At 38.7% G+C, this 13,632-nt stretch overlaps 1 protein-coding gene across 1 annotated transcript in view; it reads right to left on the minus strand.

Annotated features, from left to right (window-relative positions):
* Positions 1-13,632, minus strand: part of NBAS (NBAS subunit of NRZ tethering complex) — a 277,415-nt gene that overhangs the window by 163,720 nt on the left and 100,063 nt on the right. The window contains exons 22-24 of the mRNA XM_010947343.3: positions 11,571-11,654; positions 7,250-7,403; positions 903-1,088 (exon numbers count right to left, since the gene is read on the minus strand). Of these exons, the coding sequence (XP_010945645.2) occupies positions 903-1,088; positions 7,250-7,403; positions 11,571-11,654 (424 nt within the window). The remainder of the gene's footprint in view (positions 1-902; positions 1,089-7,249; positions 7,404-11,570; positions 11,655-13,632) is intronic.

The raw sequence follows: 13,632 nt of genomic DNA on the forward strand, positions 1-13,632 counted from the left end.
TCCACAGTCTCTTCTCTTAATTATCTCAGGAGAAACGCTTGAATCTCTTAAGCGGTGTCTTGCATGTAACAACTTAATTTTCATTGGGTGGATCTTGATGAAAAGAAATTAGCAAGAGAAAAGGAAGGTAGGGATAGAAGGAGAGAGAAAAGGGTGGTTGATAAGAGGAAAAAAAGATGTTGAGAGGGATGAGAAAAAAAGGAAATGAGAAAAAAGAATGGGAAAAGAACGAGCGAGAGCAGGTCCAGCCGCACCCCTTTCTCCAGCCCATTCAAACCAGGCGCCCAAGAGCAAAAGGCTCAAAAGAGCATCACTTGGCAGCCAGCACCTCCAAGGCCCAACGTTCTTGTCTCAGAGGTGGCCCTCTCTACTCAGCGGACTTAGTAGGAATCAGTTCCTAACTCTGAAGACTGTACTTTCTCCCCAGAAGCGACTCCTCCAAAAATCTAACAATGGCAGGGCAAATGCTCCTGTGTGTGCTCAACACTGGAGCCAAGATGCTTTCTTCACACAACCACCCAGCCAGCCCTCTGGACTCCAGTACTTTTTTTTTTTTTTTTAAGATATTGGAATATATATAAGTAGTTGGGAATTTTAACAGAAGGTTTAGAAACACCATTACTAGACTGAAAGCTAGTTTAGAAATATGCCTAGCTAGAAGGGAGGGGGAAAAAAAAAGTTACATCTGACGCGTATGAGTGAAGGGCAAAGAAGGTGTAAAAATAGCCAAATGGTTTTGGATGCCTTCAGTTATTTACTCATAATATTTGATATATTTTTTTTAAGTCTAGAAACCTTGACTAAGTTCTCTGGGTTGAAGAACACCACATCTTTGGCTTTCAGACATACATTAATCAGAGCACACAGGGAATGCCTAAAAAGAAAGTTAAAATAAAACCTACACTATTCATCAGCAATCTGAGTTTTTCAATGTCTTTCATCTGCTGGAGTTCTTTCAGGGTTAGGGTTAAATCACACCCAGCTTCATAAACCAATGCTTCCAGAGTAACCAAATTATCACAGAGAGCCAGCAAACCAGGGATATTCCGCTCCATTCCAAGCCGAATAAGCGACAACGCACAGTCAACCTAAAATGGAAAGGAGACAGTAAGTTTGAGTAATGCATTTTTCCCACATATTCTAAAGTAAAAGCCTCCAGTATAGAATCCAATTCTTGTAATCATTTTACATAAAAATCGCATTACCAATAACATACATTTTTTATTTAGTACAAAGACATTGGAGTTCTTTATCAAATACATCACACTGTCACAAAAGAATCAAATAAACAGCAAGAAATACTGAAAATAAAAACAAGAAAAAGACAATCATCTTAAATTCGTTAGAGCACTGCAGTTGAGAGAGCAGATTTACACATATTTCTATTAAATTCTCAAAACATTAACAATCAGGGGAAAAAAAAACATAGCTAGTGATAATGCCAAATTAACCCTGTTTTTACTATACCACTCTGCCCCAAAAAGAATGTTTTGCTTCCATATTCCTTTCAGTACCTATCCTTCCACAACAGCTCCCACATAGAAGACATTTAGTAAATACTTGTTGAATGACTAACTCTGGCAGACACTTTCTCTCTCAATTCAAATACTTAGACTTCTCTTAGACCAAAATAAGAACGATTTTCCTACAGATGCTCAGTAGACAGCAGTTTCACTCCTATCACTTGATCAGGCTTATGAAATTACATGTTTTTTCTTCAAAAATAAAGCCAAATAGTTTATTTCAAACAAATATACAATAAGATTTGACAAAAGAAGTATGAGCTAGACCCAACCAAGTCTCCTACAGGACCTTTCTGCCGTAGCATCATCTGGATTCAGCCTTTTCTTACAACGTATTTATCCAAAATATAAATATCCAGATAATAAGCTACATCCTGTGGTGTACGGCATAAAGAAACTAAAATTAAAGACAAAAAATTTAGTTGGGCTCTGACAAATCAGTCACTGTGATTTAATCACAGTTCCCTTCTAGGAAATGGCATATTCTGATTGATGGCAAAAATCATCTACTGTGGCCTTAACCTCCCCCTTACTTACTCCTTACCCCTAGAGTAACAATTACATATTAAAGACCGACTATGAACCGAATACCATTCTAAGTGTTAGGAATACAAAACTGAGGAAGATGGGATCTCTTCCTTCAAAGATGTCTCCATCTCGTAGGGAAACACAGTCTGGTAAATTAATGACCAAAATGGAGTTAGGATGACTGGGATGTCAAAGACGAGGGCATGGAGCCCGACCCGAGAGTGTCACACAATCCCCCAGAGGGGAGAACACTTAAAATGGGTTTTAAAGAATCGATGGGTATTAGGAAGTGAAGAAAGAAGAGGGGCAGGAGGACAGCATGGAAGGCAGAGATGTGACAGTACAGTTCGTTCCATAAACTGAAAAGCAGTGATGAAAAAGATGAAAAAAAAAGAAGTGATGAAAAACAAGGCCAGAGCAGCAGGGACAGGCCAGATCAAAAAGAATGTCACGTGCTGAGCTAAGGAATTCGCAGTTTATCCTGAAACGCAAGTATTACCAAAGGGTTTTCGACTGAGGCCTGCCATAAATAGACTTACACTTTGGAAAGAACACTCAAAGAAGTACTTACTGGACGACGACTGGAAATGGACCAGACTGAAAATAGGCAGACTCGTCGGCAGAGCTGCAAGTACCGGTGTTAGGAGACTCTCCATCTCCCAGTCATTCCACCCCCACCAGCCCCTGGCAATCACTCATCTTCTGTCTCTTGTTATTTGGTCTTTTCAAGTCACATAATTGGAGTCATACAATATGTAGCCTTTTCAGATTGGCTTCTTAAACTTAGTAATAGGCATTTGAGTTTCTGCCACATCTTTTCATGGCTTGACAGCTCATTTCTTTTTTAGAGCTGAGTGATATTCCACTGTGTGGATGCACCATTGTTTATTGATCCACTCGCCCACTAAAAGACATCTTGGTTTATCGGTGGTAACAAACGTACTACTCAAATGCAAGATGTTAGTAAGAGGGATAACTAATGGGTGGGCAGGGGGAAAAGTGAAGGGAGTATGTGGAAACTCTGGACTTCTTACTCCACTTTTCTATAAACCTAAAACTCTTCTAAAAAATCAAGTATTGATAAAATAAACAAGCAAAGAAGAACATAGGTAAGTGTAAAAAAAATGATTATTTTGCATTCCAGTGTGGCCATTTATCTCGTTGGTGCTATTTTTTAAAAACCTGAATGACTGAAATTTGGGTTAGAAAAATATTTACACACTGAAGTTGGTATTGGTAGAAAAACAGACATAGAGATCAATGAACCAGAATTGTAAGTCTAGAGATAAACCAACACATACATGAACAATTAATTTCTGATAAAGGAACAAATAACATAAAATGGAGAGAAGACAGTCTCTTCAATAAACGGTGCTGGGAAAACTGGACAGCCACATGCACAAGCACAGAACTAGACCACTATCTCATACCACACTCAACTCGAAATGGATTAAAGACTTGGATGTAAGACCTGAAACCACAAGACCCCTAGAAGAAAACACAGGCAGTATGCTCTTTGACATCAGTCTTAGCAACATCTTTCTGGATCTGTCTCCTCCAGGAGACAAGGGCAACAAAATCAAAAATAAACAAATGGGACTATAACAAACTAAAAAGCTTCTGTGCAGCAAAAGAAACCACTAGCAAATCAAAAAGACAAGCTACCATACTGGAGAAGATATTTGCTAATCATACATCTGATAAGGGAGTAATATCCAAAATGTATAAAGAACTCATGTAACTAAACAAAACAAACACATCTGATTAAAAAAATAGGCAGAGGAGCTGAACAGACATTTTTCCAAAGACATCAGATGGCAAACAGGCACATGAAATAATGTTCAACATCACTAATAATTAGGGAAATGCAAATCAAAACCACAATGAGCTATCACCTCATTCTCATTATAAAGGGTACCTTCAAAAAGGCAAGAAATAACAAATGTTGGTGAGGATGTGGAGATAAGGAAAGGAAACCCTCAAACACAATTTGTGGGAATGTAAATTGGTGCAGCTACCATGAAAGTGGGAGATTTCTCAAAAAATTAAAAATAGAACTACCATATCATCCAGCTGTTCGACTTCTGGGTATTTATCCAAAGAATATAAAAATACTAATTTGAAAAGATACATGATTACAATAGCCAAGATAGGGAAACAACCTAAGTGCCCATCGGTGAATAAATGGATAAAGAAAATGTATGTGTGTGTGTATACATACACATACACAATGGAACACTGACTTAGCTATAAAAAAAAAATGAAATCTTGGCATTTGCAACAACATGGATAGACCCTGAGGGTATTAGGCTTAGTCAGGTAAGTCAGACAAAGAAAGACAAATACCATGTGATTTCACTCAAATGCTTAATATAAAAAAATAAACAAACAAACAAGCAAAGCAAAGCAAACAAAACCAAACACATAGATACAGAGAACAGAGTAGGGGCTACCAGAGGGGAAACCGGGTGGCAGGAAAATTAAATGGGTTAAGGGGTCAAACTGTATGGTGACTGACAGAAACAAAGCCCTTGGTGTAGTTACACAGAAGCCAAAATACTGTTGTACACACAAAAAATAAAGTTTTTTAAATAAATAAATAAATAACCTGAATAAGAATTGAAATTTGGGTTACAAAATATTTAAACACTGAAAATTGAGGACTCATTACTTATGTTTTGAAATGCATGAGGCTCACTGCCCAGAATTTTTTACAGGGAAGTTTTTACAGAGAAATTTAAAAATTTTCAATCTTGCTCAAATGACAGACCTACCTAGAAATCAGGGGGTTTTTTAATGTATATATAACATACACACTCACCCTTTTCTCCTTACTCTCAAAAAGCTGTCTCTAAAAGTTCAGCTAAAACCCACAAATTGCTCAGACAAAACTAGCCCAAACAGGATCTTTTTCTTCATTGGCCAGAGACAATAGTAAACTACATGCGTTTGTAAACTCCTGTAAATCATATGACGCACTGGTCTTAAAAGACATTCAGATACATGGCATACAACCCACATTTGCCTGTACAAACTACAAAAATGCACCTCATCTACTCACTTGAGAGCTTTCTTCATCAATTACCAGGTGAGTTTCTCCTTTTAGCAAAGTCATAACGCCTTTGCCTAACGTGACTGATATGAACTGGTCATTTCCAGATACATGATATTGGTCTATGATTACAGTTCTCAATGGGAGCAGAACCGTCCACCAGGAGGCATTCTGGAAACCTGAGGAGGCATTTCGGTCCATCCCAAGTATTAGTGGAACTTACTGACGTTAAGTGAGAGGACAGCAGGAATGCTAGGCTAGACTTCCCACAACGTGCAGGGCAGTCCCACCCGACCACCTTGTCCTAATTCCTGCCTACCTTTTCAAACGTCCTGAAGAAACATGCTTCCATGAGTTGTTCACATCCCAGACAGTAATCTGTGGTGATTTACCCCAACAAGACAACATACCTCAATCTGTGTGCATCGTCAGCTATCTGGTTCACAGTATTTCTCACTGGCTTTGCTTCCTAGTGCAGTCATGACCAAGCATTTACATATTTATCCTACATGTTACAGTTATTATACTAATTTTTTTTTGGAAATTATTTCTGTAAATAAGATATGTCTATGATTTGCACATCAGGATAATAAGGAAGCATTACAAAATATTTCCTACAAAAAATACTATGGGTCTGAGAATTAAGAACCACTTTTTTAGATTAATTTATCTTGCTTTCAATCATTAAGATTTATGTATTTGACACAACATTGTAAAATGATTATAAATCAATAAAAAAGTTAAAAAAAAAAGATTAATGTAACTGTCCATTTTTATATGGACTCTGTAAGACAGATTACACAGAGACCTGGATTTTGTCTGGCTCTGCTCCCAAGTGTCCCTGAGCAAACTGTTCACTTTCTTTTCTGTGGACTTTAATTTATCTGTCTATAACAAAGAATTAAATAAGCCATATCTCCTCCAGACATTTTTATTCTGGTATCTTAAAATCCTACTAAACATTTTCAAATGTCCTTAGCCATCTTATGATTGAAAAGTCAATCATAAATATTCTTGGCCATTCACTCAAAATTTTGATCTGTAATATTACCATCAGCTCCAGCAAATAATTCATCTCCAATTCTGTGAATACTAAAAATAGGAATTAGATCAAGGAGAAATTCAAAAAGGCTATCAAATGGAGACACAGGGCCATGCCAGACACACTAAGTAGAAACTTAAACAAATGGGTTTATTCCTTCCTATAGTACAGCTGCTCATCAGACCCTCTGGACTCACCCTTCCTGTCAAGTGAAAAACTGTATGGTAGGACAGGAAGTCCAAAGCCAAGACTGCAAGTAGAATGAAAAAGTCATCCATTGGCCAGACCCTGAATGAGATTTCAAAGGGCATTCGGCCATTCTTTGCTCCAAATTGCCAACTTCTGTCCTCTAAGATGAGACAACTTTTGCTTACATTTGCAGAGAACTCAATTAGCATAATTTTTAATGCTCCTTCCTGTTTATTTTCTTTGCTATCATTGACTCTTGTGTAAAAACTAACCCCCTGAAAAACCTCAGGTACAGAAAAGGTAGGTAGCAGGTCCAGAGTCCCCAAGTCTACCAGTGGAAGAGTCAAGATTCGTATTTAAGTCTTCTAAGGTTCACAACCCTTGTCTCTCTCTCCCACATCCCCTCTCTGATAAAGCTGTCTCGCATCTCAGTAAAGGCACATGGGAACTGAGCGAAATTAGGCTTGGACTTAAGGAAAGCATTAGAAACAGAGCTTCAAACAGGGATCCTAGAAAGCAAGTAATAATCAACTGCATTAATGTAATTTAATGGGAGACTAATCAAGCATTTTTATGTTGATACAATCTTTTAAATTAAAATGGCATTAAGCCTATTAAGAACATATGGAAAATCTGGAAGAGTACATGCATATTTTGCAGCTTACATTTTAAAGAAAGACTTGGGAAACTTTTGTTGTATTTGTTTGCTCTTTAGGAATCAAAAAAAAAAGACACAATAGCTTCTGAGGAAATGAATAAATTATTAAAAGTACTAAGATATACTCATTTCATCCCTTGCAAACGATGTACATGATCGCTGGCACTGCTGTCAGCAGCCAGAACATGCACAGGATCCTGAGGGTCCGGCACAGCACCGCCAGCATCACGGAGCCACAGCTGGCAGTCTCCCCTCACCTGTCGAGCGTAGTGCTCGATTTCCTCCGCTCTGGCCTGATACCAGTCCGTCACCTTTCCCACTGCAAGCCGGCAGGTCCTGTACGGCAGTAACTCGGGCTGCGCAGCATACAGGAACTCACTTTCATCTGGAAGACTCGGCTCAACCACCTTTCTGCCGAGCACAAAAAGAACAGTTAGTAACTGACTGAGATGCTGGGGGAAAGTATAAATTTGTGAGAGAGGGAGACAGAGACAGAGCGACGGGGAGAGAGGAATTACTGAGACTGGCAGCACGTATGTATATGTGAGTGTGTGCGTGTGGATTGTCCTGTATGTATGTGCACACTTACAAGATAAATGGGACATTTTTTGGAGGCTTAATTTATTTTCCTATTAGTTTTCCCAACTTAAAAAAAAAACAGAATGAACAATAAATCAAAAAGAGTATGCCACAAATCAATCAAACAAGTATTAAATAAAACCAGAATCACCCTGGGAAGCGTTAACAAAATGCACGTGGCTGGGTGCCTGCCACATACCTACTAAATCACAATCACTTGTGATGGCCAGCCAGGCCTTGTTTAGTGGAAAAACACCCCCAGGTGATTCTGATTCAAATATAAATTAAGAAGCCTTGTTTTGCATGTTCATAATAATAAGAGGAAATATACCTTATTTATGTTGATAATATAACTTTAGTGGGCGTCAGCAACATAGTAGTGCACTGACATTTGCAAAATAAGAAACTAACAGCATCTAGAAGAATGTACAAAGGGAGCACATCACAGGGACCACATATTATGAGGAGCTTTTATGAGGATGGCCCTGGCCAATTGCCTTCACAGTTAAGGACTAAAGAAAAAAATTAAACTAGGATATTTCAGATAGAAATAGGGGGAAAGGCCATGTTCCATTAGGGACACTCAATCATCTAAAGCAAGTCAGTAGTGGATGACAAGTGGTATAATTGTTACTATTATAAGGCAATGGGCTTTGGAGTCAGAACTGAAGTGCAATTCCATCCCTGAAAGCTGGGAAACCTTGCATAAACTACTGAGTTAATACTAGTCTAAGATTTCATCTTATACATATAAAAATGGGAATAATCATCATGCAAGAATATCCAAAATAATATTAAAGCACAAAGAGAACACTGTTTGGCACAGAGCAGGTGCTTAGTTTTTATTTGCAGGTAGTACTTGCACTGGAATTATTAGCAGTTATAATATATGATCAGACCCAAAGCTCACAAATCTCCACGTGCCTTAGTCAGCCCACTGTGCTTACAGCTGGTGGTCCTTTACTTAACCAGTCTCACAGCTGTCATTAACATTCAGACCAGTGACTCTTTCCCCATCGCTGCCACACAACAGTCACATCCCTCCCCCTGAAATCTTCCCTTTAAAGCTACCCCATTTCAGGGGAAAAATACCCACAAGCCACTTTGAGTTCCTCTGAGAATTTTTTCAGACCTTATCTTATCCCCCTCTCAGCACTGGGTTTAACCACCTTCTCCTTCTAGAGACACGCTTGTCTCTCATCCAGCGTGCCACACTGTCAGGCCACACCGTCTCATCTTTCTGGTCGCTCCTTTTCAGTCATCTTTGCCAGAGCATCTTCCTTTAGCCAACCACTGAACACCAGCTCTTCCACAGACTCCGGCTGCCCCCTCTTCTCACTGAGCCCTCTCTAGGTCTCCCCTTCGACTCTACGATATAAATTACCACAGACATTATGACGACCACCATATTTTACCCCTACCCGAGGCTTCACTTCAAAGTTCCAAAATCTTCCTTCTATTTGCTCTTCGATGTTTTCTCAGGCATTACAAATGCAACAAGATCAAAACTGAATTCATGATATCCTCAGGTAATACAGTCATCTTTTTATAAACAGAAACCTGATCATATCATCCTTATGCCTACTTTTATAGCTCGTCATCTGCCTTAAAATATTCTCGCCTCATCCTGGTGCCAGTCTCACTTCTGCTCTGTACACTTCAACATGTCTTATCTTCAGTCCCCAAAGGGGACCTCGCCTTGAGCCTTCCAAATGTTCTCCCTTCTGCTGAGAACACTTCCTCCACTCACTTGCCAAACTCACCCTCCACTAGCTAAATGCTCTTCAGCCCTCACATCTCAGATTTCACACCACTTCCCTGGGAATATCTTCCTTGATCTCCACCGCGATTAAGTCTCCCTGTGAATGGTCCCAATGGTCCTGCCCTTCTCCATGACACTCATCACATTAGTCGCTTACAGCAGCAGCATCTTTCCTGCTAGATGACACACTTTACAAGCACAGGGATTACACGTTTTTCTTCCTTGGGTATTCTTGAATCCAACAGAAGACAGAATTAATCACAGTTGACCCTTGAACAACATGTGTTTGAACTGCATCCACTTACACGTGGGGTTTTCTCCCACAGTAAATACTGCAGTACTACACCATCTGTGGGTGTATGGGAACCACAAACACGGGGGGGAGGTCAATCACAAACTATAGGCACATTTTTGACTGTGCAGAGGGTCAGCACCCCTAAACCCCTGCGTTGTTCAAGGGTCAAGTGCAAACGAAAAAGCAACAAGATACCCCATAACCAAGCTCATGGAGACAGAGAACAGACTGGCAGTTGCCAGAGGTGGAAAGTGCGGGGTGGGAGAACTGGTTGGGTGGAAGCAAAAAGGTAATAAAATAAATGGATTAAAGAAAGATATGTCCTGAAAATTTGCATTCTCTTCAAAAGCACCTTTTCTTTTGTCAGATTTTTCCTGGCTTTTCATTGTTATAGTTTGAGGAGTTCCAGAACTGCAAGTTTTGCTTACAATTGAGCTTGCTGTGCTCGGTCTGAGAAGAAACCACCTTATTCCTTTCATTCACTTGTTAGAATCATAAAAAGGCACAGGCTAAGGAGAACTGGGCAGTATGAGACAAATGGAACAGTGCTACTCTGTCAAAAGCACCATCTTAAACTGAGAGAACTGTGGTCAAGTGTCACAGCACCTTTCCCTCCCACCATGTCCACTGGCATCAACCTCCTGCCCTTTTCCATTTATCTACTGCTTCAACTCTCATTACAACTGGGAAATGAGGACTCCTAGTTAAACACAGCTGATACATACCAGGCAGCAAGCTCCACTTTTTTCTGAAACTCCACTGCAATGACAGTGAAAGATTTTTCAAGGGGAGCAGAAATCAGGTAAATGCTCAAAGAGGAGTGGAGCACATGGAGTAAAAAGAAACTAAACCATTATCTTCCCTTGGAGCAAGTCCACAGAAAAGAGCCAGAACTAAAAAAATCAAGAAGCAGCTCAGCAGTGAAGTTATTCAGACTGGAGTAAATGCCAACAGAATCTTTTAAGAGAACTGAAAGTAGCTGCCCCCAGAGAGAGGATACGAGGAAGGAGAACAAAGGAGTCCAGGATTTGGCTTTTTCTCTTTTTTTTTTTCTTTTTTAAACAAGATTTGTAGAAAACTTTAAATCTTTAATTTGCAAATATATACACAATTTTAATAAAAAATTAAATTTAAAACAATTTTTTTAAAAGAAAGTAACGGCAAAAACACACTGGGATATCCAATTGCTATCACAATAAGACTCTTTGGAGTGAAACAGGTGACTACAAGTTACATATTCATTCACTCAGACATCAAAAATGAAGATACGAAATGAAGGGAAACTGCCAACACGAGTGCTAACATGGAGAGAGCTTCCAAATTTCACTTGTGGTGATTACAGAACTGGCCAGGGCTTTTATTTATCATTTATCAGACACAGAATTTTAAAAAATCCAAAAGCATAAGAAGACTCATAGCAAATGTAAAACCAGCCAGGAGTGTTTACCTGACTCCGAGGAGTGGCAGGCAGAGGGACTCAAATGCTCCTTAAATGGACTTACAGCCCCACACCCCCTGCCCACCCACTTCCACCGTACTGGATGCCTCCATGTTCTCAGGCTTTCCATGGTTAAATCTTTTAAAAGTGAAAATTAAAACTCAATCAAGAACAAAACTGCATGCAGACCATAATAACAACTATGAAAAATACACCTGTATGTGTCAAAGAGCAGAAGAGACTATCTCATAATGAAAAGAGTTGTTACATAAGGACCACTTTTAGAATAATCCCTTTGCAGCATTTAATAGTTTTCCATTAAAAAAGCTTTAACATACCTAGAGTCGGGTAAAGGTTTAAAAAAAATAAAAAATAAAAAAAACTTTATTCCAACTCTCAAGCAGGACTACCATCAAGTAAACAATCATCCACCCCACCTTCCAGGGCATTCCGTTCATCCACCCGACAAAGATATGAAGAGCCCTCCTGCTGGCCCGTTCTTACCTGCACTCCATCCCCTCACACCAGTCTTTATCTCGGTGTTTACGTTCGTGCCAAGGAATGATCATCAAGGAGTCATCGCTACAACTTAAAAAAAAAAAAAGAAAAGGGCATAAGCATTTAAAATACATGTTACCTCAGTGACTGGCTACACAAGGAACACGGTGCAAAAGTATGTAAATAACCTTAAATCTCCACGATTCCTGTTTACGGGACATGAAGTGGTACATGATACATATCGTATACAATATGTAAATGCAAAATACCAAATGGCTGATTTTTCTTTGATCATAACATGGTTCAAAAAGAAAACGAAAATTCAAAACAAAAAATGAGGCAAGAAACTAAAGGATGGTATGGGTTCATTCGTATATTCTAAAGTATTTATCAAAAGCCCGTGTTTCTGTTCTTAATGCCAACATAAATGGTCCCTTTCCCTCAAAAGCTTACACACTAACTTCCTGCGATCACAGAAATGTTCTACAACTGTGCCATCCGCTACAGAGACCACCGGCTGTATGCACTCTTACAAACCACACGAAATGTGACACTGATACTAAGAAAAGTTTATTATTTAATTTTAATTAACTTTATTCAAAATTTAAATAGCCACATGTGGCTGGTGGTAGCCTAGACTTAGAGGACAGGTAACAGCAAGAGTGAAGAAATAATTTTGCAGGTTTAAAACTTCACTAACAAATGACAGAAGGAGAATCTAAGAGGCAAAAATAACTCCTGATTGGACGGAGTTAAGAATAAATTAAAAAAGGGAGAATGAGGTAAAGACAGCAGAGTAGCGCAAAGCAATGTGCTCCAAATAGAGGCCAAGGGAAACAGAAATGCATCTGCTTTTAACCAGCTATGCAGTCTTTGGCACATGAGTCTCAAAGTGAAGCACTTCAAACATTATCTCTAAGGTACCTTCAGCTCTAATGTTCCATAAATCCATAAAAACTCAACTGAAACATCCTGAATTAAGAATGAAGACAAAAATTCTAAAAACAAATTTCAACTGCCTTGCTTTTACAGTTCCATAAAGCATCTTATTTCATCTTTGAGTATCACAGTAGCATTCTCCTAAAATCTATCATAGCCCCAAGAAAAGGGCTGCGCTTTTGTGTATTAGGAGGTTATGTTTTGCACCTTCTTATCTTAGTAAGTTATAAAACATGCCTTGCGCAAGAAATTACTTCAAGGGTTTGGAAATTATGTATGTGAAGAGATTAGTCTTCATGTAAAAGGTGGTAGGAGCCCACTGTGGGGTTACAAGGAACAGAGAAGCTAAAAGGGTCTGGAAATGAACAGGGTGGATTCATCAATCAACAGCATCCCCTTTGAAGTCATTATTATTGGTGCAAATTATTTGAAGTCAAAGTTCCCCATTAGGTATTCATAATAAGAAATTTATTATATACTATTTTTTAAAACAGTATTTTACCCACTTTTTAGCTACCATGTACTGTCCTAGCAAACTGTGTGCCAGGGGTACATTTTCGAAGGCCTGTTGAGTTCACATTTTTAAGTTTCAGAATCATATAGACAATTACTTAGAATGGATGCCACAATCACACTATTTCATTTGTCACCAAGTAGAAACCTATTTTATTTTCTTCCACCTCAGTAGCTAATATGTTATCACAGATCACTGAAAAGAAAAAAAGATACCATTTGGATACAGTGATGATAATAATGCTCACTCTTCCACCATAAGAATAAATTGTAGCAATGAATTGAGGGACAAGGGAAAAAAAATAACGTAGCCAACTATTACCACTTTTTCTAATTAAAGCAGACATGGTTCCATAAGCCAAATCCAAAATGTTTTCCAAAAAATCTGAGAAAAATGCATCATAAGTTGAGATTTGTATTTTCTACACAAAGTACATACTAGATACAAGGGATATTACTAAAATGATTAGTCATGGTGTGGGACTCTCAGCAAAATAACATTTATTTGGTAGCTAAAGACTAGAAAATTGTAAAGCTGTGTCAAGCTTCAATGAACAGAAATGGGTAAGAAAACATCTATGTTTATCAAAACACCCATTAAAGACAAGTTCGGCTC

This window comes from Camelus bactrianus, chromosome 15 (assembly GCF_048773025.1).
Source record: "Camelus bactrianus isolate YW-2024 breed Bactrian camel chromosome 15, ASM4877302v1, whole genome shotgun sequence".
Taxonomy (NCBI): Eukaryota; Metazoa; Chordata; class Mammalia; order Artiodactyla; family Camelidae; genus Camelus; species Camelus bactrianus.